This window comes from Citrus sinensis, chromosome 3 (genome assembly GCF_022201045.2).
Source record: "Citrus sinensis cultivar Valencia sweet orange chromosome 3, DVS_A1.0, whole genome shotgun sequence".
Classification (NCBI taxonomy): Eukaryota; Viridiplantae; Streptophyta; class Magnoliopsida; order Sapindales; family Rutaceae; genus Citrus; species Citrus sinensis.
Window position 1 is genome coordinate 47,347,501 of NC_068558.1, and position 23,279 is coordinate 47,370,779.

Consider the following 23,279-nt stretch of genomic DNA (forward strand, 5'->3'; position numbering starts at 1 on the left):
TTAAAAGTGCTTGTCATTGGCACGTGTATAACGATAGCGAACTTACCCGTCAATCCACAAACCTGCCCAAACTTGTCTGGAAAAATTCGCTTACTGTGGGTGGGTAATCTTGCAAGTTGCGGACTCCATAGTCTATAATAAAAAGTACACAATTTTAACATAGAATTAATTAATTGTTAACTATAGTTTTATAAAACTAACTTGTTAATATTATTGATTAAAAAATAGATCAAGACATTAATATTAGTGATCATTATTTACTTACAATATAAATATTTTGTGTTTTATTAATATATTTTGTATATTTGTTTTCATGTTGAAATTTTAATTTCTTATTTACACTAATAAAATCTAGAATTCAATATTGTGTGCCGATTTTTTAGGTTATTGTTATAAATTTATAGTTTGAATGATATAATTGAAGTTTTTATATACTATTAAAAGTATTCTTTTAATATTTATAATTTTAAATGAGAAAACTTGCGAAAAATCTGCTACAAATTGTGAATAAACTTGATAATTGTTAAAATCCACAATGGATGGTATTCAGTGATATCCCTACAGCAGTACGAGTCTAAACCAACTGAACTAGTTCATACTTGGGATGGGAGTGGTCCCGACCCAAGTGGAATTGACAATTAAACTACTAAAAATTATTAAAAAGAAAAAAATAATAATAATTTGAATTTCTAACGTCGACTCCAATGTTTAGAATTTATTTTTTTTTTCCCTTTCTAACTTCCCCCAAACGTTTGCCCACCCCTACAATTCATCAAACGTTTTGTTTAGAGGCAGGAGCATGGGCAAAGGCCTCACTCGGATTCATCTATTAACATTCCTACTTCAACCAGATTTTAGGGTTTAATCTTCATTTTCTTTTTAATAAATCTTTCAATATCGGCTTCCAAATTTTTTTGGTACACAGTAAACAGTTTATAAAGTAAAAATCAAGTCATTGGCTACTATTCCATTGTCAACCACCAGCGGGATTGCTGTGCATATATAGGAAAAATATACGTAAAATTGAAACAATATAGTAGGTACTATTAGATCCAAACAGAGTCCAGAAATTCAAAATCTGGCTGAAGGAAGTGTAGTTTCTGTTTTATTGATGGAGTTGGCATTGACCAAATGCCCCATGTGACGTTTCCAGGTTGCTTGAGCAAGATTATTAAGACCAAACATTTGTACGTGTTATTTATCATTTTTTTTTTTTTACTCAAACAGAGGATTTTGAAAAATTCACGCCATCTGAGTAGGCATTTCTCATCATAATAAATTAAAGCTTTATTTTTTCTTTTTCTTTTTGGGCCTTTTTAATTTATTGCCTGTTGACCATATATAACCACGCCTGTCAACCTATAATTACGTACATAAAGGTTGTTAGGCAAACTGAACTCATGAAGTGACAATCTTGGGACCTGGGAGTAACCCACCTATTACCTACTATTGAATTTAAGGCCATATAGTAGCCAAGTTGGATGATGCCCAGAGCATTTTTAACATTGAGAGATTCTCTCAAATCTTTATTAATGCGTGCATATTCTTCTTAATTTTTTTAATTTATTTTTATGAATAATCAATATTAATGCGTGCAAACATACAATTTATGAAATGAGCTTATAAGCTAATAAATATTCTATAAAATGTATAAGTGGGTAAATAAACATTCTATAGAGTGAGTCTATAGATCGATAAACATCATACTCAATGAGTCTACAGGCCAAAACTACATTCTATAGGATGCGCGTCCAAGGTAAACATATATTATATGAAATGAATTTATGGACAAATACACATTTTATTAAATGAGCCTATAAAAAAATAAAATTTCTACAAAATGTGCTTACGGACAAACAAACACTTTTCGTGAAGTGCATACCAGCAAATCTTATTAGGAAAAAAAAATTGTCCTAGTGCCATTCTCTTCAAAAATGGACTAAGGCCAATTACTTAGAAACATTCTAAGTTTCTACAAATAAAAACTTTATAAAAATTTACTTGTAGATGATGTGCCGCTAACTAAACCGATCCATCAATAAATAATCAATATAAGGGTCAAAGTCAAGCCCAAGCCCATTAAAGATGAAGAGTAAAAAATCAAGACAAGTGTCCAAAAAATACTTGTTCTGAAAAAGTATTGACACATATTGATAGATGTTATTATGTATGGGCTTTGTGGACACTTGTCGCAATAGCGATGTCACATGTCATTTTAACTCCACCTCGATACTTCAAAGTTGTCCTTAAAAAGGCAAATGCCTCATACATCTGGAGGGGAGACGTAAAATAATTATAAAAATATTGTCCACTTTTATTTAAACTCTCTCTCTCTCTTTAAAAATTGAGTGCAATGGACGCACTCGAGCACTAGAGGGTTATCGTCGGTAGTCTCGACACCTTTTGACAATTGTTTCTTTCTTTGAATAATTAACCACAAGATAACATGCGATCGGAGACTCTTATCTCAAAGAGAAGATATGCTACAAAGCTTGATAAAAAAGAAATTCTAGGAAAAACAAATTAATTCCTATTCATTAAGCAGATGTTTAATAAATGATACAAATATTTTTTACATTTTTTTCCCCTTTCTCACGCATCGAATTTTTGAAGTTTTGGTTTAATAAAACAGAAAGCAAAAAATGAAACCTAAGATATACTCCTAATCCTAATCCCAATTCTAATCTAAAAATTTCACACGCGCGCAGCAAATATGATGCCGCCACCTTGTTACCTCCATTTATTGAAACTTTTTAACGACTTTTGTAAAGAAAAAAGAAAATGAAATACAGTTGGAAAACAAAAAATGATGCGAAATTGAGGGGAAAGAGGGCCCAGAAAACAGAACCAAGACCTACTCTTTTGAGTGGGGCTTTTAGTTCATGTCCACTTCATTTCGCCAGCGAATAACATTCATTTCCTATTTCTTGAAAATGTGTTTGTACGCATTCACTTACAGAAACCAAAACAAATTAGAAGAATTAACTAATAATTGACCCATCTGCAGTTGTTGTCACGCCCTGCACAAAAGAGTTAAAGATTCAATACAATGTCAATGTGTTTGAAAGAGATGTGCTATAAAAACAGAGACATGCGGAGAAAGAGATGTATACAAATATATCCACCTTAATTCTTCTTTATTTTCTTCCGCTTGCCAGACAACATCTTTCAGTCCCGATGAAAATTTTTTGTAGAACTGCAATATGATCAAAGAATGGGAGATATGATTAATTTTCTTAACATGCAAATTATGAAAAACAAATAAAGGCTAGAAAACGGGAACATGCCTTGTGAAACTCTAGCGTGTCGCCACCAGTTTTGCGAACCTCCACAATGTGCAAAGTGGGAGCCACCTCAAACACCTGAAGTTAGAAAGCCATTTCGTTATTCAAACTTTTGGTATGAAATTTTTACTATATGAACAAAGATGGGTGGTCTTAATTGTCCATGCTTTAAACAGACATCTGTTGCAGCATGATATGTGAAATTTCAAATTCAAAATTCCATTATCTTCAATTCCAAGTGTGAACCATCATCATACACGAATAATAATTGGAATGGTGAGATTTCATAAGATCATAGAATGTTCTGTGTGCTACAAAGGCAATGTTCTGTACCTCAGTAGCTACAGAGAGCTGGCCTTTCCTTCCAGTTTTATCACCTTGTAACTTCATCTGGTTCAAATAAATCAAGAAATGAGATCTGGAAAAGACGAATTATACAAGTGGCAGCCAATTGCAAAGCAAAGAAAGTCAACAGGTGCACCAAGAACAATGGATAAGTCTACCTTGTAGTTTCCCTTGCGAACATTAAATCCAAGAGGCTTTGCAGCTTCCTCAATTTTAGACATGATTTCATTTGGAGGGCGTTGGGAAGTAAAACGAGTTTCTCGCTTCACAAGGCCCTGGAGATACAATTTCCAGACATATGAGAGAGATATAATCAGGCAGGAAAGGAATAAGAGGGCTCCCATTTTTCTTTTTGGATGAATGATAGTTTTTACGTTAATATAAAATGGAACTTGCAGAGGTAGGGAACAATTTTGGAAAAGGCAATCTATACAAGTTTTTGGGTAATTAAACGACAGATTAAGTGAAATTAGAAGGAACAGTGACCCCCTGAAAATTATTTTTTGGTAAATCATTGGTTTCCAAATAAGTAATACTTGAATTTTTTTTCACCGATAATCATCACAAAAAAAAAAAGCATAAATCTAATAATACGTACCGTTTGTTTCTCAAACAAATTTTCAAGGCTGAAACTCTTGGTCCTAGAGATTAGCTCGAAAGCATTCATTGATACAGGCTTCTCTTTCTTCTCAGTTACAAGATTTTCCTGTCATAATATGGAAATGAATAAATAACCCCAGCCTAAACTTCTATTGATTTTCTTCTTCCATATTGACTAAATTTTCAGATCACAAAATCATGATCACAGTCCACCTCCCGTGTCAAATCTCAACAAACTGAATAATCAACCAGTGTCACCTTAATACACTGCAATAAAAGGTAGATTGATCTTGTACAGTGCATTGCAGGGTAGATAAGTAATATGCTGCAATTGAAGATTAATAATGAAGTAATCACCTTAATACAATGCATTTGTAATAATCTTCAAACAATTTATTTGGTTCTAGGAATTGAAACACAAATACGGTCGATTTCTTACCTTCGAGTCATTGAAGATAGCATCAACATCATCGAGATTCACTTCCTCTTCCTTATCAAAATGTGGTGGTTTGTACCCTTTCTTGAACCATTCATCCTCTAACATTTGAGAAATAGTCATTCGCTGCAACAAAATAAGTCACAAGTTAACAGGAACGCGTGCATTTTAAAACAACCCAATCAATAAGTCAAATGCACATAGTCGTCATCCAACCACACTCCTGAGCAACGAAATGGCAGACAGGAGGGAGATACAGAAAATACTTATGAAGATTGAGACAGGTAAGATTTTTGGAGCTTACTGTATCAGGGTTTGGATCAAGAATACGCTTGATTAGTTTCTTGGCACCAGATGAAAACCATGACGGACAAGAGAAATCAGCCCTGCAAATCTGCAAAGTATACGAATATTTGTTAGTGCATTTTTTGTAACTCTCACCATACACAGAAAGGAAATGGAATGTACTTACTTTTCTATACAAAGCCATAAGATTCGACTCATCAAAAGGCAAGAACCCAGCCATAAGTACAAAGAGAATAACCCCGCAGGACCAAACATCAGATGCTCTACCGTCGTATCCCTTGTCATTGAGCACCTGATCAGAAAAAGGAAAATGTCACTCAGAACAAATACAAATAGTTGTAATGTTGCAATTTCCTATCTCCATAAAATTATTGACAGATACCTCAGGAGCAACATAATTTGGTGTACCACAAGCAGTGTGAAGCAGCCCATCCTCCTACAATAAGAAGATTTAGTGAGCTCGGGCTCTGCCTTCATTGTATGTATAGCTCAAATGGGTTTTCTCAATTTTAGACTTTTAGTCGAGTAAATCATATATTCATTAAAAATAGGAATAAAACATCCCCAACTAAGTGATTACTATGAACTATCCGATGCTAGTACAGTATAATTTCCAGGTGTGGTAAAATTTCTGGGCATTCTTTGTAGGCGTGATTACTTACCCGTACTTGTTGAGAAATTGCACTCAAACCAAAATCTGAAATTTTAAGAACACCATACGAGTCTAGGAGAAGATTCTCTGGCTGCAAACAAGCGAATAACATATGAAATTATGAACCGGAGTCCCTTGACATTATTATGAGATAAAATTTAAGGAAATGCAATTTGGTAAACCTTCAAATCTCTATGGAACACCCCTCTGCTATGACAATAGTCCACTGCATTAATGAGCTGCTGGAAATATCTTCTGGCTTCATCCTCTTTCAATCTTCCATGCTTCGCCTAGAAAATTATACAGTACATTAAAGAATGGGAATATGTAAATAGCTGATTCACCCACACGAAACATACTACCCAGAAAAAAGAAAAATGTATGTATAAAACTGTGAATTCCGTGTAGCTCCTAAAGATCAATGTCTTACAATTTTATCGAAGAGCTCGCCGCCGTCAATGAATTCGAGAACAATGTATATCTTTGTTTTGCTAGCCATGACCTGTAAATCAGTCCATTAGCCACATACACACATTTGCTAACGCAAATTCCATTATGAATGACTGATTCAAAAGTTTAAATGTAAAATCACTCGCTTAAATATAAGCACGTGTAATAATAATCTTCATAAAACAAGAACAGAAAGCTGTACACAAGTAAAACAACACAGAACAAATTATGGGTTACGTTTAACAGTATTAAAGAGAAAATTCAAGAGATTATTCTCTGTTACCTCAATAATTTTAATGACATTCGGATGTTTGATAAGCTTCATTGTTGATATTTCACGTTTTATCTGCAAACAAGAGCATATAATATATTTTTAATAATATAAATCAGCAATAACTAAAACAAGAATGAATCTTTACTCTGCGTTCTCTCGTAGGCCCCGTTTCCGGGTAACATAAAATTAAGAATAAATAGTTGGTCAATTAATTTCAATCAAAATGAACAAAACCAAATTATTCTAGCCAGTGACTACGAACCCGTAAGCGCATATTATATTATATGCATGCACTTTTATATTTTACACATGCATGTTGATGTACATGTAACTGAAGCACGGTACCTGTTCGACCATCTTGTGACGAAGGACTTGATCACGATCAACAATTTTAATGGCCACGAAATCTCCGGTCTCAACATTCTTTGCAAACTTGACCTTGGCAAAGCTACCCTCACCAAGGGTTCTTCCCAACTCGTACTTCCCTACACGTGTCCTCGATGCCGGTACTTTCACGCTCATTTTCTCAACCTCCGCCGTCCGATATATAGCGGTCAATTCCACACCACCGCTGTGCACGCGCGCGTATATATATAGTTATGGATACACGAAGGAGATTGGCTTTATTCCTCTGTTGCCTGAAAATGTTGGTTTGAACGAAGATTTGAAGGAGGTCCAGTTGCTTGGCTCCTCACGTCTTGTATAGAATGAACATTTAAATTTGTATGGTGTTCTAAATCCAGTGTACGGGAAATAGGATGGGGAAGTGGGTCCCACAAAGGAATTTCGGGTCCCAGATTCCGCCCTCTCATCCAATCATATAGGGCCGTGTAATTTGCGCGTATACCCTGATTGATTTATGATTTTGCCTTATTTGAAATTTTTTTAATAACAACCGTATCCTGAGTCCTCAAATTACCAAACTGACTCGGTACAACAAACAGCCAACCAGCCAGCCTGCCGTCGTGTAATTAGTTACGAGGATAATCTATCTTGTCTTTGGTTCACATTAATTCATATTATTAATGGATTTTGTTATGTTACATTGAATGTATTATACACAATCAATAAGAACCACATAATTATGTGGATTTCATAATTTGTGTGATTCTTGTAGGTTATGTATGGTATATTTAATGTAACATAAGGGCCCCTATTTTAATTATACGAACACACAAATGTAGTGATGATATATTTTTAATTATTTTGACCGGAAAATAGAATCAAAACAAGCAAATTACTATCCTCCATATTTCTCTCCTTATATTCTTTTAAACTAGGCATTGTTCTATGGGAAAAAATTAAAAAAAAAAAATCAAAACCACAAAAATAATGAGCAAAATACTGGCGCAATAAGATGGATGCATCAACCATCATGCATGCGGGATCACTCTTAATCTAATCGAGGACGATAGATTAGGGAGTTTTATAAACAAAGAAGAGGTTATTTAGGTAATTTGAGGTGCGGACCTCTATTTTATATAATAACAACAGATGCGTGCAGAAAGAAGTCAGTGAATCAGTGAATGAAAATGAATCATGCACCCTGAAGTATTCTTCAATAATTGATAACCTTCCTATTTAATGAATTGACAATCACACCCCTTATCCTGTTACTTTCGGACGTGGAGCAGTAATAGAACCTCATCCACGCATTCTCTGACTGGGCAGATTTTTTATAAGACGAGCCAGCTACTGTGTGGCCTATTTTACTTGGGCTCATTTTCTCAAATGATCTTGTTCTGGGCTTTTCTTTATTCGGCGAGTGTTATGGATTTTGACGCGCAATACAATAGGCATCTCAATTTTTTTAAAAAAAAAAAAATTGCTAAAAGAGAATTCTTTCTTTAAAAAAAAAAAAAACCTGATCCTAAACCCAAGAACCTTAAATTTTTAATTAACCCTCAAGGTATCTGGCTAATTTTTAAAAACCTCCCCTGAGGTTTGAGATTGTTGTAAGTAGATGGTGAAAATTATTTTATTTGTAAAAAGCCTCCTACCGTTAGTTAAAATTTTCATTGACTAACTGTTGATTTTGAAAAGACAATATTACCCTCAATATTTACAATTCTAAATATTTATAATTTCATAAGTAATTAAAACAATTATTTTCACCATGATCAAGTTATTGATATTTCCTTAAAATCTTAAAAAAATAAAATTACAAATCTTAAAATAATTTTTTTTAAGTTTGTAATAAAATTACAAATCTTAATTATTTGATATAAAAATGTAATTTTTTAAAGTTTGTAATAAAATTACAAATCTTAATTATTTGATATAAAAATATAATTTTTTTTAAGTTTGTAATTTTAATTTTTTTAAGATTTTAAGGAAATTTTAACTGACGTAAATTTTTTTTAAGTTTGTAATAAAATTACAAATCTTAATTATTTGATATAAAAATATAATTTTTTAAAGTTTGTAATAAAATTACAAATCTTAATTATTTGATATAAAAATATAATTTTTTTTAAGTTTGTAATTTTTTTTTAAGATTTTAAGGAAATTTTAACTGACGTAAACTATTATTAGGGGTAAACTATTATTGAGGGTAATATTGTCTTTTTAAAGTCAACAGTTAGTCAATGAAAATTTTAACTAACGGTAGGGGGTCTTTTACAAATAAAATAATTTTCACCATCTACTTGCAACAGCCTCAAACCTCAGGGGAGGTTTTTAAAAATTACCCCAAGGTATCTTAGGTAACACTCCAAGTTGCTTTATCGTTTGACTCACCATCAGTCGCTTTAGTGGCAAAACACAAAATGTTGAATACTGCAAATATTACCTGATTGTTATGGTTCATATTTTTAATTTATAAAGTTGGGGAAAGTTGCATTGGTTCGGTTCCAAGTTAAATAAACCCATTTGCGTATGCCCCCTGAAACTGAAAGAGCTTAGGGCCAATAGAAAAAAGCCACATGCTTTTACCAAATCTAGATATTTATTTTAGATCATAACTATCCCAGTGGTGGCTGTCCAGTAACAACCTGTTTGTGGATACTTACTGGATAGCAACTATTATCTATCTTTCCAGTTTAGAACACTAATATCTGGGTTATGTTATCTGAAATACAGCCTACATCAAGAGAAGAAGTAGGTCACTCTCACTCAACACTCATATAGAAATATTTATGGATAAATATTCATTTACTCCTTTTATTTTAAGTTAAGTATTCATTTAATCTTTATATTAAAAAAATACGTTTACACACCCCTACTAGGCTGCTATTAAATATATTACACTTTTATCTTTACCTTTTATTTTTTTTACAATAATATCCTTACAACAATATTCTTTAGGATATTAATGTAAAACATTGATAATTTATCAAATTAACTTTAAAAGTAATATAAAAAATATACATAAAATTTTATATTATTATTTATTTTTAGGATTAATTTGGTAAATTAATTTTTTATAAAATAATTATTGGTAAGATTGTTATAAGGATTTTAAACATAGCTTTAAGTTGGCTAATATTAATTATTTATAAATAATATTAATAAAATTGTTGCACACGTACAAAAAATACTACTACTTTAATACTAATATTTATTGATTAATTTACGAATTAATTTTTTTGATAAATTAATAAATGTCAAGAATATTGTTGGAAGGGTATAATTGTGAAAGAAAAGAAAAAAGTAAGGATAAGAATGTAATATATTTTACTGCAGAGGTGTTTTGAGGTATTTAAGTCAAAATCTAAGGGCTAAACGAGCATATACCCAATATTTAGTTAATATAATATGATAGCAACCCTTGGACTAAATAAATCACAACTGGAAGTGCACAAAATAAAGAAAATTGTCAACGGGAATTAGCACGTTATCATTGTTGTATTTGTTTTTTAAAAGAATTACTGTCTATAGAATGGGGATGAGTGAAAGAACATGGTTTCAAAAATCATTTTACACGTAGTATTGTTTTATTAACTATATATATATATATATATATACATATATAATTGAGCAATGATAGACAACCTAAATTTTTTATCCTAAATTTGATCCTAAATGATGTATCATTAATTGATTGATTAGTAATTCTTTATAAGATCCAAGTGAATTAATTGTATTATCTCACAAATTAATTGATGAATGTCACATTATTTGAGATAAAAAAAATTTAAGATCCCAAATGACGTGCCATTAATTGATTGATTGACAATTCTTTACAAAATTCAAGTGAATTAATTGTATTATCTTACCAACTAATTGATGAATGTCACATCGTTTGAGATAATTTTTTAAAATAAAAAAATTGAGACTTGTATCACTATTCTTAGTAATTAGTGGTAGAAGAACAAGCATTGTATGATCTCATTCTTCCAAGTCCGCGAGAACTTTCGATTCTCTGATTAAACAATTTCATTAATTTAGTTTCGAACAAGATTATTCCATTTTTTGTTTCTAAAATTTTGTGAACATGAGTTCATTATTATTTCCTTAAATCAAACAAGCCACTTGTCAAATAAACCATAGGAAAGCCCACATTGAAAAACAAATTGAATCTTCCCAGGATAGCTGCATCAAGGCAACAAAAATAAAATAGTGTTAAAACCTTTGACGTAATCGTTTACTTTTAACAAATAACACCTTAGATAAAAAGGCACGCCAGATGGGTAGCTCAATCAGTCATTACTTGCCTCAGTAGCAAAATCTTTTTCTTCTTAAGGCCTGAGCCATGGATCTCTTGCCCTCTTAGCTCCCAACTCAAGACTTGCTGTTATAAATGAACAGTCTACCAATCTGATTCATCTCTTCAACATATCTGTCAAAGCTTATTAGGTATGTCTCTATATATAGATCAAGGTCATTATTGTTCCCACTAGCTTATATATAAGTATGTAATATCAAGTTCTGTTAATGTTAACTTAATTTTGGTGTTTTCAGGCTAAACCCAAGAATTGTTTTTGGTTAATCAATTTCTTTTGATATGGGAATATACAAAGAAGAGAGAGATGTAGCAAAGCAGCAGGAGGCTGAGAAAGCTGCGAAGACATACATAACTTGTTTGTGGTCATTCTTGGTAAGCATGACAGGAGGCCTAATTTTAGGGTTTTGGGAGTACGAATACCATCCAACGTATGGTCAGCTATGGATGGTGCCTTTAGGTCTTATTCTATTTCTTACTCCTGTCATTGTTTGGTTTGCTGTTTTCATTTCTGAGCTCTGTATGTTAGATGAGGAGCATGTTAGGAGAGCGATGAGTCATCAGTCAGTTCGTTCATTAGGTGACCACTCGTCAGTTCATGACCCGGAGAGATGATCAAATTAAGAAGTTACTTTACGTCAGTAAGTGTGATTATTTGATTATATAATTATATGGTTGGTTCTGTCGAAATTTCATTTGTACAATAATATATGTGATACAATTTCTCTCATTTATTTATTCATACCAATTAGTATGAATCAGGAATGTGTGTATATCTATATATATATATATATACGGAGTTCTTTTTTAGTGTGGACACCTTTATTTTTATTTTTTTACACGGGTATAATTTTTAAATTATGGAGTTTAAGGAAATTAATTTTTTAACTCCTTTAAACCGCGTAGTTTAAGAATATATTTGTAATAAAAAAATGCTAAAGAATGATTCTATGAATATATAATGAAAGACACCGGACGGTGTTTTTTCAGTAATTTTATAATTTAAAATCGGAAAGCATGATTGATGGCAGTGACTTACCAATTGGTATATTTAATATTTTACTTAGGAATATAATGACGTGGGGAAGGGTGTATATGGGAATCGAGATTATGATAAAAGGTAAGGGAGGTTATTTGCAAGAAAGAATATTGGCTCCCAAATATGTGCACCTGCACCAGTAGTTGATTGATATCCTCATAAATGAATAATAATAGTTTACTATACTGAGTGCGCCCGTCATTAATCTAATAGATGAACTGATTCTTCAAGCGTTCACCTACCGCCATGTGCAATCTTATTTCCATAAGAACGTACGGGGCTATTTCGTATTACGCAACACCTGCACCATACACACAGAGGGTAAAGCAAAAATGATGCACAAATTATCAATGTTATTAATTAATTAAACTTCTAAAGTTAGGCCAATTCCAATGTTGTAGGCTGGCTTAACTTCAGTTTCCACCATTTTAAAATTATCATGTTATTAATTAGTTAAACATGAAAATAGAGCTCTTCAAATTATAACGGATTTATAAATGAACCCATCGGAATAAGCAGTTGCAGCTAAAAACAGCCACACTTCAAGCTGCCGGCTCTAATCACGTCAGTTGACATTCATCACAGCACCTTAATCTCAAATAAACCCAATATTGTTTCATTTGTCCAAATGAGTTCATCTATTCGAATTAAAACATGCACACATCAGTAAGGCGCCCACACAACTTGTGAATGAACTGATTTCCGAAAAATATACGGTTGCATATGCAGATCGAAATCATTAATGATGGGAAATTTTTCTATCTTAAAGGGGAAAAAGAAAATGAAGACCCCTCTGAATACAACCCAACTATAGCACAACATAACAAGAAGCCAAATCAATTTCCTGAAACGGTTAAATTTCATCGAGTAACGCAACAGTTCATACTGTACAATCAAACCTTGTTGGCTCCTACTAAATAGGAAGACCCCTCTGAATTCCGCGTTGCATTGTAAATATATTTATAGGTAAAGACTTCAATTTTTACATCTTCTAATGAAAGATAAACAAAAATAAAGTTTTAAATCAACACCTTTTGCATATTCTATGCTTAAACATAATAAAAAAAATACTGTATGATACATCACCATCTACAGTAAATCTGACAGCAGTAAGCTTGCGAAGTCTGGAGCCTAAACATCTTAACATGTTGGGAAATCTAGACCATGAAGTGCTGGTATGCTGTCCGAATCCTCTTTTGAGAATAATGGAAAGAACCATAATGCCTTGTTTGTACCAAAAACCTTCAACAGAGGAGGTAAAATGACAACATAAGAACCCAGATTACTTTGGTGTTCCTGGAAGGATGTCTTCAACTTGCCACTATAAATAGGATTAATTGCATCCAAGGATTTATGTTTTCAGCATATCGCATATTTTTCAAATGATACCCATGAAATTCGATATAAATTCTACCTTCTCTGTTCATTTTGCAATTCTTGTAGCCATAGATGCAGTTGAACAGGGTAAACCTATAATTTTATTGTAGATAAATATGTAAGTGGCCTAGTTTGTTCATTATTTCGGAATATCAGGAAAATATATAACCTGAAAATATGTGTCCCAACCCAAGTGAGCCATAAGATATATTTACAAGACACTACTTTTCACATGCAAGTGCAATAACATGGTGTTCAAAATGCAGAAACAAAGTAAAGATATTTGCCTAGAGGTTATCACCTGCTCAAAATTCTTCTTCCTGCCTAAGTCGTACTTCCATCTGACTGTTCTTTTCTTCTCATAAACCTGCAACATATTTTTCTGGAGGTAATATGCAATAATCAAATGAGGACGTGGGTCTATGCTACTTAACTAGTCAGTATTGTCACATTTGAATATGGAATTCAAGACAATGGAGATCGCAATGACCAAGAAAATTACTAGAAAGTGGCATCACCCACGCCCATCAGGTTTGAAATCAATACAAACAAGTTTACACACAAAAACTCACAGATATAAATACATGAAAGTGGCTATCATGCCAATTACCTCGATTGATGTCGTGTTGCTTGATACAAGCGACGAATGCATGACAATGAAACAAAGAAGACTCAAAGCAAAAGCCAAATTAATAACTGCATTATGACATTAGGATTTGTAAGAAACGAAGAAACTATTGTGCAGATCTAAACGGTGGATACATAATTAACTGATTTGCAGGAACAACTTACCAAAAGCTAGAAAAACGATAGCTAGATTGGCAGGAGAGGAAGAATGGTTCTTTGCTTTGCCAAAGAACTTGATAAAACTAGGCAGCAACACCAGAGTATCCATTGTTGTCTCCAGAAATGTATACAGCTTTGAGCCAAGTGACAAAAGAAGGGAAAAAGTTAGACACCAGTCATCCCCACACACTCACTAGATATACATAGAAAAGAAAATGTGGCCGTACTAAGAAAAGAAGAAAAGACTTGTAGTTGCGCGCTCCAACACAATTCACCACCCAAACACAGTGGTGATCCATCTTAAGAACACATCTTTGACCTGCAGGAAATAAACAAAACATAGAACCACCTCATTTTGTAAAATCAATTTCAGAATGCAATAACTTCCCGTGTATGCCAGTAGTATGCCAGCAATTTTCCAACAATGTTAATGGTGTCTAAAAATGGGGAGAAATGTGAAAATGATTCATTTAGACAGGGTTTATAGTGAATACACAAACATACGCATATATAAATTCATATTATTGATATTTTATGACTAAATCGATAGTGTTAGAAGGTAAGAGAGATTCAGTTGACTAACTTGCTGCCACAGATGCATATTAATTAACTTCCAAAGACAAAAGTACCATAACGTTCTTACAAACAGAACAATGATGGCAACGGGGAGGCTTCCCATTTTGGCATCGATCACAGAAGCCTACCGACCGTGAAGGACCCCGTGCATCCGGTCCCACGTTATCTAATGATTGAGAAGAAGTACCAGCCTCTAAATTCACCCCCGATGATGATGATGATGATACTGAAACTGACCTCCAATTTTCAGGCACAGAACCAGGGTCCCAAAACACTACCATAACATAGCTCCATACCAACATTACAAGCTACAAACACCAAAAATTCGGTTTAATTTACTTCATATAATACCTCCGCCTCACCCACAAAAATAATAAATAAATAGATAAATAAAGAAAGATAAAGTAATGCATTAGTAAGGAGTATTACCAGAATATGGAATAGAATAATTATTGAGAACCCAAAAAAAGAGTGGACTCCGCCGCGAAGCAACTGTGGGCCACAGGTAATTACAACGACGGCGTAGTACGACACAGCGATAATTGCGGCCACTAGCAGGATCATGAAGTAGCCCAGCACTTTGAGGCCGGAACAGAGCTTGAAAAGGTTTATGTCCATGCCCAAGTTGATTTCGGGGATGATTGGTTGGTATCTTCTGGATCGCGGTGGGAACAGGCGTTTCCAGATATCCGAAGCCAGGTTTTACCTGTTCTTGCCTGGAGTTGATGTGTCCCGGTAACTTTAATTCAGAAGAGAAATTAGGGCACAGTTCGAGATTAGTTTGTACTGGGAACAGAGCACGCTTGTCTTGTACTGGGATCCACTTTAATACCGCTCAAACTTTTAAAACAACGCCAGTTTTAAAATGCACTAATTTTTTGATATTATCAATAATTTAATAATTATGCATTAATAAGCTTAATCGAAGATTCATAGTATTCGTATTGTAAAAAATATAAATTATTTAAAATTTATTAAATTTTTTGTTTATTAAAATATTTCTCGTTTGTTGTCAACTCATATAGCGTGCACAGTGCACCATTAGTAATATATATCAAATAATTTATTACAGTGACTTCTATGATCATTAGTAAGTACTAATAATTTTGTAATTAAATTTATACAATATAAATTCTTTTTAAATATCCTTATATAAAGTATAAATTATTGTAAGACCTTTTGCAAGGTTTAACTTTTAATAACATGACACTTTAAAAATGCTACAAAATAATATTACATTTAATTGCATTTATACAGTACCATTTTTTGGTGCTATATGTGAATAGAATATCATAGTAGTTTAAATAAGCCACAAAGTTAATATTAATTTTGTGGCAGTACAAAAATAGTACCAAAAGAGGGCAAAAGTAACGACTGAGAATGTTTTATCTACTTCCCAATTGAATAAAAAAAAAAAAAGAATTCAAAAATAATTTTCATTTAATTTTGCCTATTTGGTGATAAAACCTCAAAACTAATTTTATTTATTTAAAATTTAAAAAAAACTTACATTTACCTGCAATGAAAGTCATGTGTTAGAGCATCTCCAAAAGACTCTATAAATTTTACTCTTCAAATATTCATTTACTTACCTATGTGACAAATAAATGAGTGAAAAAGTATATTGTTCTCCAAAATACTCTTTAAATAGAAATGAGTTAATATTATTTTAATTAAATAATTATTTTTTTAAAGGAAAAGTCAATAGTAATTAAATCACATTTCTCTTTTTCTTCAACAAAAAGTAATAAAATATAAATTGAAGAGGGAGAAAGTAACTCTTCAAATTTAAAGAGAGGGAATCATTTCTTATTTGAAAAATCTTAATTGGAGTGTTTTTTGAAACCTTAAATGTTGATGTAACTCTTCAAATAAGTAATAAATTCTTATTTGAAAAGTTTTTTGGTGATGCTCTTACATGATTATTATTATTTATTTATCAATCAAATTAAATGAATTGTTAAGATTAAAACACTTAAATCTAAGGTCCACAATAACATTATTATCGTGTTGTGAAAGCACATAGAGCATCATAAAGAAATCCTAATAACAATTTTAATTGAGAATTGAGGTCAGTCATAGTTATTGCTAAACCTAGAGTCTTTTTTTTTTTAATAAATAATTTTATAATAAATAACAATTCCTAAGACAGCCCATCTGATTTTATCTTAACACTCAAGCAAAAAAAAAAAAAAAAAAAAACTCAAGCAAAAAGTCAATAGTACAAATTAAAAGATATATGAAGATTCAACCACAATTAATTATAACTTAAAAAACAATTAATTATAATTTTTTTCTCAAAATTCAACTTCTCTGTCATAAGATAATCTTATGGAAAATCCAAATTTCTTCTGTCTCTTCTACATCTATTGAAAACTTTTTATTGAGATTTTGTGGGACTTTCTTCCACCGCCATAAAATGGGGGAAATGATTTTATAAAATAATCCTACGTGTATATAACTTAATAATTTCATTTTCAAATAATGCCCTTATTAGCATTATAATTATTGATATATAAAGTAACATAATTAAAAAATTTACTTTCTGATTTTGTTCAATAATTTGAGATAATGTCAATTTAGCATCTTCATTATAGATTACGGAAGAAAAGAGGAAAAAGAAAAAAGTTACCATTAGGGGATTTAGGGTTTATCATATACGAGCTATTAAATATATTGACGATCATATGAAATAAGAATTATCTAAACATTGTCATTATAGAGAAAGGTTATCTTCTTAATTTGAGCTAATGAAGTTATAAATTATAAAGATTTAGAAAAAAAATAAAATTCAACAATGTTACGTACCATTGTAAAGTATGAGTTACATGTCTTATATCTTTTTTCATATATATATATATATATATATATATATATATATATATATATATATATATATATATTTGTTTCGAATCCCAAAAATAATTAAAACTGATCGAAACTTTAATTTAATTTATCATCATATAGATATCTAAACCAACAATCAAAGATTTATTTTATTTATTGAAACAATAGGGAACTGACTCTGTAAAATGTGCATTAGTATTATATTAATCGTTTGTAAATTTTATTTTTTTAAATTAAAAAAAAAAAAATCTATAACATAGGATGTGCATGGTGTATACAGTACAGCTGAACAGCCTGAACTCATTTGAAGGCCCTTGCAAGAAGATTACACTCATAAGCATCTAGAGGATTCGTACCGCGAGCAAGCTGTCAATTGCCCACGTAAAGCCCAAGAAGCCCTTAAGCGACTGACTGACACATGATCACACCGCATTCGTGCGTGCGAAACAAATAAACAACAAGGCTGGGGGGTGTTAAATTAAAACGGCCCTAGTTTTGTCTTTAAGGGCTGAGACAGACCGAATCTAGCATTGTTTTATGTTTCGGTGAGACATTATAAGATTACTTTATAAAATTAAATTACTCTCTCGACTTCCTCTTAAATTCCAGAAGACCTCGTCGACATCTAAAAGATCTCTTTACCTTCTTCACTTACTTTCAGGTACTCTCTCTCTCTCTCTCTCTCTCATGCTTTTCTCATTTTCTGTCTGTTTTAGGGTTTTGTTGATTTGGGGAAGTTTAATAGTGTTTTCTTCTTCTTTTTTTGTCTATTTTACCGGTGTGTTTAGGGTTTAGGGTTTTTGTTACAAGATGCAGCAGCCACCGCAAATGATCCCTGTTATGCCTTCATTTCCACCCACCAACATCACCACAGAGCAGATTCAAAAGGTAGAATCTCTTCTCTCTTTGTTTGTTTATTTGCTTCTCACAAAATAAACATATATCTCGTGTGTGATATTAGTGAGCTGGAGGAGTTGCTTTTGGTGATTTGGTTGAAGTGATAGTCTTGTTAAACATGACTCTCTATTAAAGAAAGTGGGTGCTCTGAACTTGTTGCTTAGCCAATTTTGTCAATCCAATTTAGTGGAAAATATTGATATTAAACAAACTTTTATAATCTTCATAAGCGATTAGTGGTTTGAGTATAGAAGAATATCTGGTTATTTTATTATGCTGGTAAATTGCCTTTTCGCTATATGCAAGTTCTTCTCTGTGTATAACATTTTGTTAGTGACTTACCTGGATTTGGCTGTGCTTATGGTGAGTTAAAAAAAGGAAAAAGAAGATTTGGAGGATCAATTTAAAGATTTATGATTTCAGTGGCTGATCGGTCTAGATAACCAACTATTTTGCAAACTATTCTTGAAAGAAGGAATGTAGTTAATGTTGTCATAGAGTGTTTAATTTTATGTGTCACAATTGCTGGCTATTATTGGCGTATTCCCTTTTGTCGTGTACTTATGTGTGCCATATCATATAGGATGGTGTCTGGTGATGAATGGCAGTATTTAGTATGGGATAAAGAACACAATAAATGTATTTGCACTTGTTTGTTTTTTTTTTTCACCCTGCGGGTGTGTGATTTTCCCATACGACATCTTTCTGTGCACCAATGTCACAAATTTAGAAGTCCGGGCAGCCTCCAAAATCTGTTTGGCAGCTGTTACAGCGGCATCTGATTATATGGATTCTGTTGTTAAAGGTCTTCAACGATGATTCCTGCAGTGGGGCTGGTGGGCCTCATGTGATTTCATAGGCAGAGGCGACTCGATCTGCAATAAACACGTGGTGTTGTATCACGTGCATGATTGTATATATCCAAGTGTGATCCTGTGAATAGGTCTTATCCTACCTACCACTTCCCATTTTGGAAAATGAGAGAAATGAAGAAAGGAGATTTCATTTCTCTTACGTTTCTTTAAAATCATCCCTTGTTCCTTAGAAATGGACTTTACCCTATGGGAATGATGATGATACATGGTGTTGATGTTTGAAGATCTGGATGACTTAACCTCAAAGACCCACTGCAGTATCTGTCATCTATGCATTTATCAATGCATTACAATGTTGGCAGATTTCTGGTAGCATTGCAAGTGTAGAACTAAAAGGTCTTCAGGGTCGCATGTAACTGTGGTTGTTTGACACGTGGATGCACTCTGTTTCTTGTAGCTGTCAAATTTCGTCTAAGCTAGCAGATTTCTTTTGAGAGTGTGATGGTTCTTTTCTGAAGGACAGAGCCTTCCTTGCATGCCCATGGTGGGGGAATAGTTGAGATGACTTTTGCTAGCCTTCTGAGGATATTTTTTCAAATTATGGGAATGGGATGGCTCGTCAGCTGGTTCCTGGAATGAAGTGTGTATCTTTGATTTTGCGTCCTTTGCTGTTTTATGTAATTTTCAAAGAAGTTTGAATGTCTGTTCCCATTTTTCATCAAAGATCTATTGCTGCAGTTTCACTTTTTGCCAGCCCTACCTTTTTACAACCTCATATTAGAGGTTTGATTCATATTTTTTCAATGCTTGATGCAGTACCTTGATGAGAACAAAAAGTTGATTTTGGCAATTTTGGACAATCAAAATCTTGGAAAGCTTACAGAATGTGCCCAGTAAGTCACTTATCAACCTTCTCTCTCTCTCTCTTTTTTCCCCACCTCCCTTAACCAAAAATAAGAGGAAGCTGGATTGCTAGTTTTTGATTATCCATGTGTGCATTTTGATTTACAATTCTGTCAAGCCAGCAGAATATTTTTTTTTTCTGGTGGTGCTCTTGACAAATTTGAGATGAATGCATGATCGCCTGGAAATCATAAAATTTATAAATTATTCCATGTTAACGCTGGACCTATGGTAAATATTGTTTCTGACCCGTATTTGTGTACTTAACAATAAATTTAAATGCTGCACAATCTTTTGCCTGTGTAATATCCCACTTGCTCCTTTCATTTGAAGTCTATATTTTAAATGATTGGCATCATATAATTACTGATGCTATGAATCAGGTGGAAAGGTGTCAGGAGTCCAATCTCACATTTATTTTCAGCTCTTCCTATTGGTCATTTGCTGAAGCTAGCTTTAACAGTGTCATTTCAAAGAGGATGAATGATGTATACAAGAACTTAGGTTTTTGAACCCTTATATTTGAAATTGCTTAAAAAAAAAACACAAAGATGAAAGATATTATCCATCTTTGTGTTTTCTTTTCATTGAGGAGCTATATAATTTTATTTGTGGGCTCTAAGCAATATGAGTTGATTGAGGGCCAAAATGAAGTGATAATGGGTCTGGGATAAAGATGAAACTTAAGATGTGAATAATAGAAGCCAAAAAGAAGTCAGTTGTTGCTTGTTGTCCAAAGATATAATGATTTTCTTCTGCTAAAAAGTTTTTAGAAATTGCTGATTGGAATTGTTTTATACCGTTATAATAAATGAAACTTAAGATGTGAATAAAAGAAGCCAAAAAGAAGTCAGTTGTCGCTTTTTGTCCGAAGATATAATGATTTTCTTCTGCTATAAAGTTTTTAGGAATTTGCTGATTGGAATTGTTCTTTATTGTTATAATAAAACACCTGTCCTTATCTAACCATGTTCGTTTGCTGGCTTATGTGTTTGCCAATTGCCATCAATATTGTGTACTTGTAAAAATTTGTTGATTCAGCTATCAAGCTCAGCTTCAAAAGAATTTAATGTATTTAGCTGCAATTGCTGATGCACAACCACAAGCACCAACAATGCCTCCTCAGGTGGGCAAGGAACTTGAGGGCTCTTTTGTTAATTCATCCACCTTGAAACTGTTTACTCATTTTTGCATTTAAACTTTGTAGATGGCTCCACATCCTGCAATGCAAGCTAGTGGGTATTACATGCAACATCCTCAGGCGGCAGCAATGGCTCAGCAACAAGGAATCTTTCCCCAAAAGATGCCATTACAATTCAATAACCCTCATCAACTACAGGATCCTCAACAGCAGCTACACCAACATCAAGCCATGCAAGCACAAATGGGAATGAGACCGGGTGCCACTAACAATGGTATGCATCCCATGCATGCTGAAAGCTCTCTTGGAGGTGGCAGCAGTGGAGGACCCCCTTCAGCATCAGGCCCAGGTGACATACGTGGTGGAAATAAGCAAGATGCCTCGGAGGCTGGGACTACTGGTGCTGATGGCCAGGGCAGTTCGGCTGGTGGGCATGGTGGGGATGGAGAGGAGGCAAAGTGACATGGCCCAGTGTGCTTGGATGCCTTTGACTGTTCATAGTAGATGCTTATAACAATAGTAATGTTCTCGTGCTTTTTCATAGATGGAGCTTAGGATTGGAAGTTTTTTGTTGCGCTTTAAATCTAACAGATTAGGTAGGTAAGTTTTGTTGTTAGTCTTGGCATGCTGATATACAAATCTCAAACAAGTGGTGAAACAGTGGCAGTCGGTTTGCTTGGATGCCTCCCATGTCTGTCATTTAGTAACAAGTTGAAATGCATGCTTTTTGTTTCAGAACGCATGATTTTGATTGGTGGCTGTGTCATGAGATTCCCAGCAGAGGTAGAAATTGACAGTCTGGCACATCACAAAAAGTCTCAGACTGAATGTTTGGCAGTGTGATTATCCAACTGAACTTTTCGTTGGGAGATTGTATTTAAATGGGCGCCTTAAAAGTCTGTGAATCACAATTACGGCAGACGGGGCCACAGGGTAGTTGACAAGTAGGTCAAACAAGCATGAGCTGTGTCTTTGTGTTTAGTTTCGTGGTGCGTTTATGAAGAGGAAGTTGGCGTCCTCTCGACTGTTGTTGTGGTAAGTGGTTATCCTCTGATTCCAATTTCAATCAGGAACAGGAAGCTGGGTAAAGGGAATGGGAAAAATGACATAGACTTACCAATTACTGATGGTGACGTATATATATATATATATATATATATATATATATATGTTCCAAATTAATATAAAATTGGTATGTTAAGTAAAGTTAGTGCTTTCTTCTGAGTTTTGGGGTGGGTAGTTAAAAACTACAGATTTTGAAGTTATCTTGAATTAGGAAAACAGAATTATTGAGAAATTGGTATGAGAAGAACTTGAAGAAAGAGATGAGAGAAATAGAAAAAGTAGAAGAAAGAAGCAGCTAGAAAGACATCTCCATCGGCATCTAAAAAAGAAGAGAGAGTGACATTGCAAGGAATCTCTGGACTACAAAATTACATTAAAGTTCCGAGTCATAACAGAAATAAAAATTAACAAGCCTAAGAGTAAGTTTGAAGTCGTCTAATAGTATTGATCGTTTAAACAAATTTTCGAATCTAATAAGTAAATAAAATTCGTAGTCAACGTTGATAGGTTGTCGCAAAATATACGTATATAAAACTCCGTTTCGTATGATCCGAACTGTATGTAATATAGAATATCCTCCGTTCACTGGGAAAAAGATAAACACGATTGCTTCAATAGTGACTTGAAGTTGCTAAGTAACCGATTGCTTCGAATAATGTTGTATTAGTACACAATTATATGACTTGAAGTTGTCATCTTCAGTAGAGGAGTTTGTTGGTCTCTCTTTCTACTAAAATCAATATATATTATTTATTTTCTACTGTTTTTATAATGTCTAAAAATTTTCTTAATAAAAAAAAAATTAAGGGAAAAGAGGGGGTAA

The 23,279-nt window shown here is 33.2% G+C and overlaps 3 protein-coding genes and 1 long non-coding RNA gene across 10 annotated transcripts; 2 read left to right on the plus strand and 2 right to left on the minus strand.

The window, feature by feature from the left end:
• Window positions 1–2,507: 2,507 nt before the first annotated feature.
• On the minus strand, window positions 2,508–7,064 carry LOC102617541 (CBL-interacting serine/threonine-protein kinase 9). 2 transcript variants are annotated; one of them, XM_006491289.4, is made up of 15 exons: window positions 6,693–7,063; window positions 6,357–6,419; window positions 6,054–6,125; window positions 5,806–5,913; window positions 5,634–5,714; window positions 5,354–5,407; window positions 5,138–5,263; window positions 4,970–5,059; window positions 4,669–4,791; window positions 4,228–4,335; window positions 3,788–3,904; window positions 3,618–3,674; window positions 3,288–3,362; window positions 3,126–3,196; window positions 2,508–3,020 (listed from the first exon to the last, which is right to left on the minus strand). In XM_006491289.4, the coding sequence occupies exons 1-15, from the start codon at window positions 6,867–6,869 to the stop codon at window positions 3,014–3,016; spliced, it is 1,329 nt and encodes a 442-aa protein (XP_006491352.1). In that variant the 5' UTR covers window positions 6,870–7,063; the 3' UTR covers window positions 2,508–3,013. The 2 variants fall into 2 exon arrangements, with proteins under 2 accessions (XP_006491352.1, XP_024948336.1); XM_025092568.2 differs by lacking the exons at window positions 2,508–3,020; window positions 3,126–3,196; window positions 3,288–3,362; ... (1 more) ...; window positions 3,788–3,904; window positions 4,228–4,335 and adding an exon at window positions 4,354–4,554 and having other exon boundaries at window positions 6,693–7,064.
• A 3,616-nt stretch (window positions 7,065–10,680) lies between these two features.
• Window positions 10,681–11,740, plus strand: LOC102617346 (uncharacterized). The gene is made up of 2 exons (XR_372057.3): window positions 10,681–11,144; window positions 11,250–11,740. It is a non-coding gene; the product is annotated as an uncharacterized LOC102617346 (long non-coding RNA).
• A 1,245-nt stretch (window positions 11,741–12,985) lies between these two features.
• LOC102617042 (probable protein S-acyltransferase 12) lies at window positions 12,986–15,610 on the minus strand. Of its 6 annotated transcripts, none has more exons than XM_015534166.3 (8): window positions 15,218–15,610; window positions 14,856–15,096; window positions 14,440–14,531; window positions 14,219–14,345; window positions 14,037–14,122; window positions 13,728–13,808; window positions 13,464–13,519; window positions 12,986–13,370 (listed from the first exon to the last, which is right to left on the minus strand). In XM_015534166.3, the coding sequence occupies exons 1-8, from the start codon at window positions 15,404–15,406 to the stop codon at window positions 13,190–13,192; spliced, it is 1,053 nt and encodes a 350-aa protein (XP_015389652.1). In that variant the 5' UTR covers window positions 15,407–15,610; the 3' UTR covers window positions 12,986–13,189. The 6 variants fall into 6 exon arrangements, with proteins under 6 accessions (XP_015389652.1, XP_015389653.1, XP_015389654.1 ...); XM_015534167.3 differs by having other exon boundaries at window positions 13,728–13,793; window positions 15,218–15,609; XM_015534168.3 differs by having other exon boundaries at window positions 12,986–13,291; window positions 15,218–15,609.
• A 2,521-nt stretch (window positions 15,611–18,131) lies between these two features.
• LOC102616744 (GRF1-interacting factor 3) lies at window positions 18,132–22,129 on the plus strand. Its single transcript, XM_006491286.4, has 5 exons — window positions 18,132–18,296; window positions 18,424–18,523; window positions 20,164–20,240; window positions 21,292–21,376; window positions 21,458–22,129. The coding sequence occupies exons 2-5, from the start codon at window positions 18,446–18,448 to the stop codon at window positions 21,851–21,853; spliced, it is 636 nt and encodes a 211-aa protein (XP_006491349.1). The 5' UTR covers window positions 18,132–18,296; window positions 18,424–18,445; the 3' UTR covers window positions 21,854–22,129.
• Window positions 22,130–23,279: the final 1,150 nt, after the last annotated feature.

Excerpts from the sequence above, each read along its gene's own strand:
- LOC102617541 (XM_006491289.4), bottom strand. The coding sequence starts at position 6,869 with ATGAGCGTGAAAGTACCGGCATCGAGGACACGTGTAGGGAAGTACGAG. Across the intron at positions 5,264-5,353 it reads CAAATTATGTTGCTCCTGAG|GTGCTCAATGACAAGGGATA; the intron begins GTATCTGTCAAT and ends TTTTCTGATCAG. Across the intron at positions 5,060-5,137 it reads TTATGGCTTTGTATAGAAAA|ATTTGCAGGGCTGATTTCTC; the intron begins GTAAGTACATTC and ends TATACTTTGCAG.
- LOC102617042 (XM_015534166.3), bottom strand. The coding sequence starts at position 15,406 with ATGGACATAAACCTTTTCAAGCTCTGTTCCGGCCTCAAAGTGCTGGGC. Across the intron at positions 14,123-14,218 it reads TATCGTTTTTCTAGCTTTTG|TTATTAATTTGGCTTTTGCT; the intron begins GTAAGTTGTTCC and ends GTCATAATGCAG. Across the intron at positions 13,371-13,463 it reads TTGCAAAATGAACAGAGAAG|TGGCAAGTTGAAGACATCCT; the intron begins GTAGAATTTATA and ends TCCTATTTATAG.
- LOC102616744 (XM_006491286.4), top strand. The coding sequence starts at position 18,446 with ATGCAGCAGCCACCGCAAATGATCCCTGTTATGCCTTCATTTCCACCC. Across the intron at positions 20,241-21,291 it reads AAGCTTACAGAATGTGCCCA|CTATCAAGCTCAGCTTCAAA; the intron begins GTAAGTCACTTA and ends TTGTTGATTCAG. Across the intron at positions 21,377-21,457 it reads CACCAACAATGCCTCCTCAG|ATGGCTCCACATCCTGCAAT; the intron begins GTGGGCAAGGAA and ends TAAACTTTGTAG.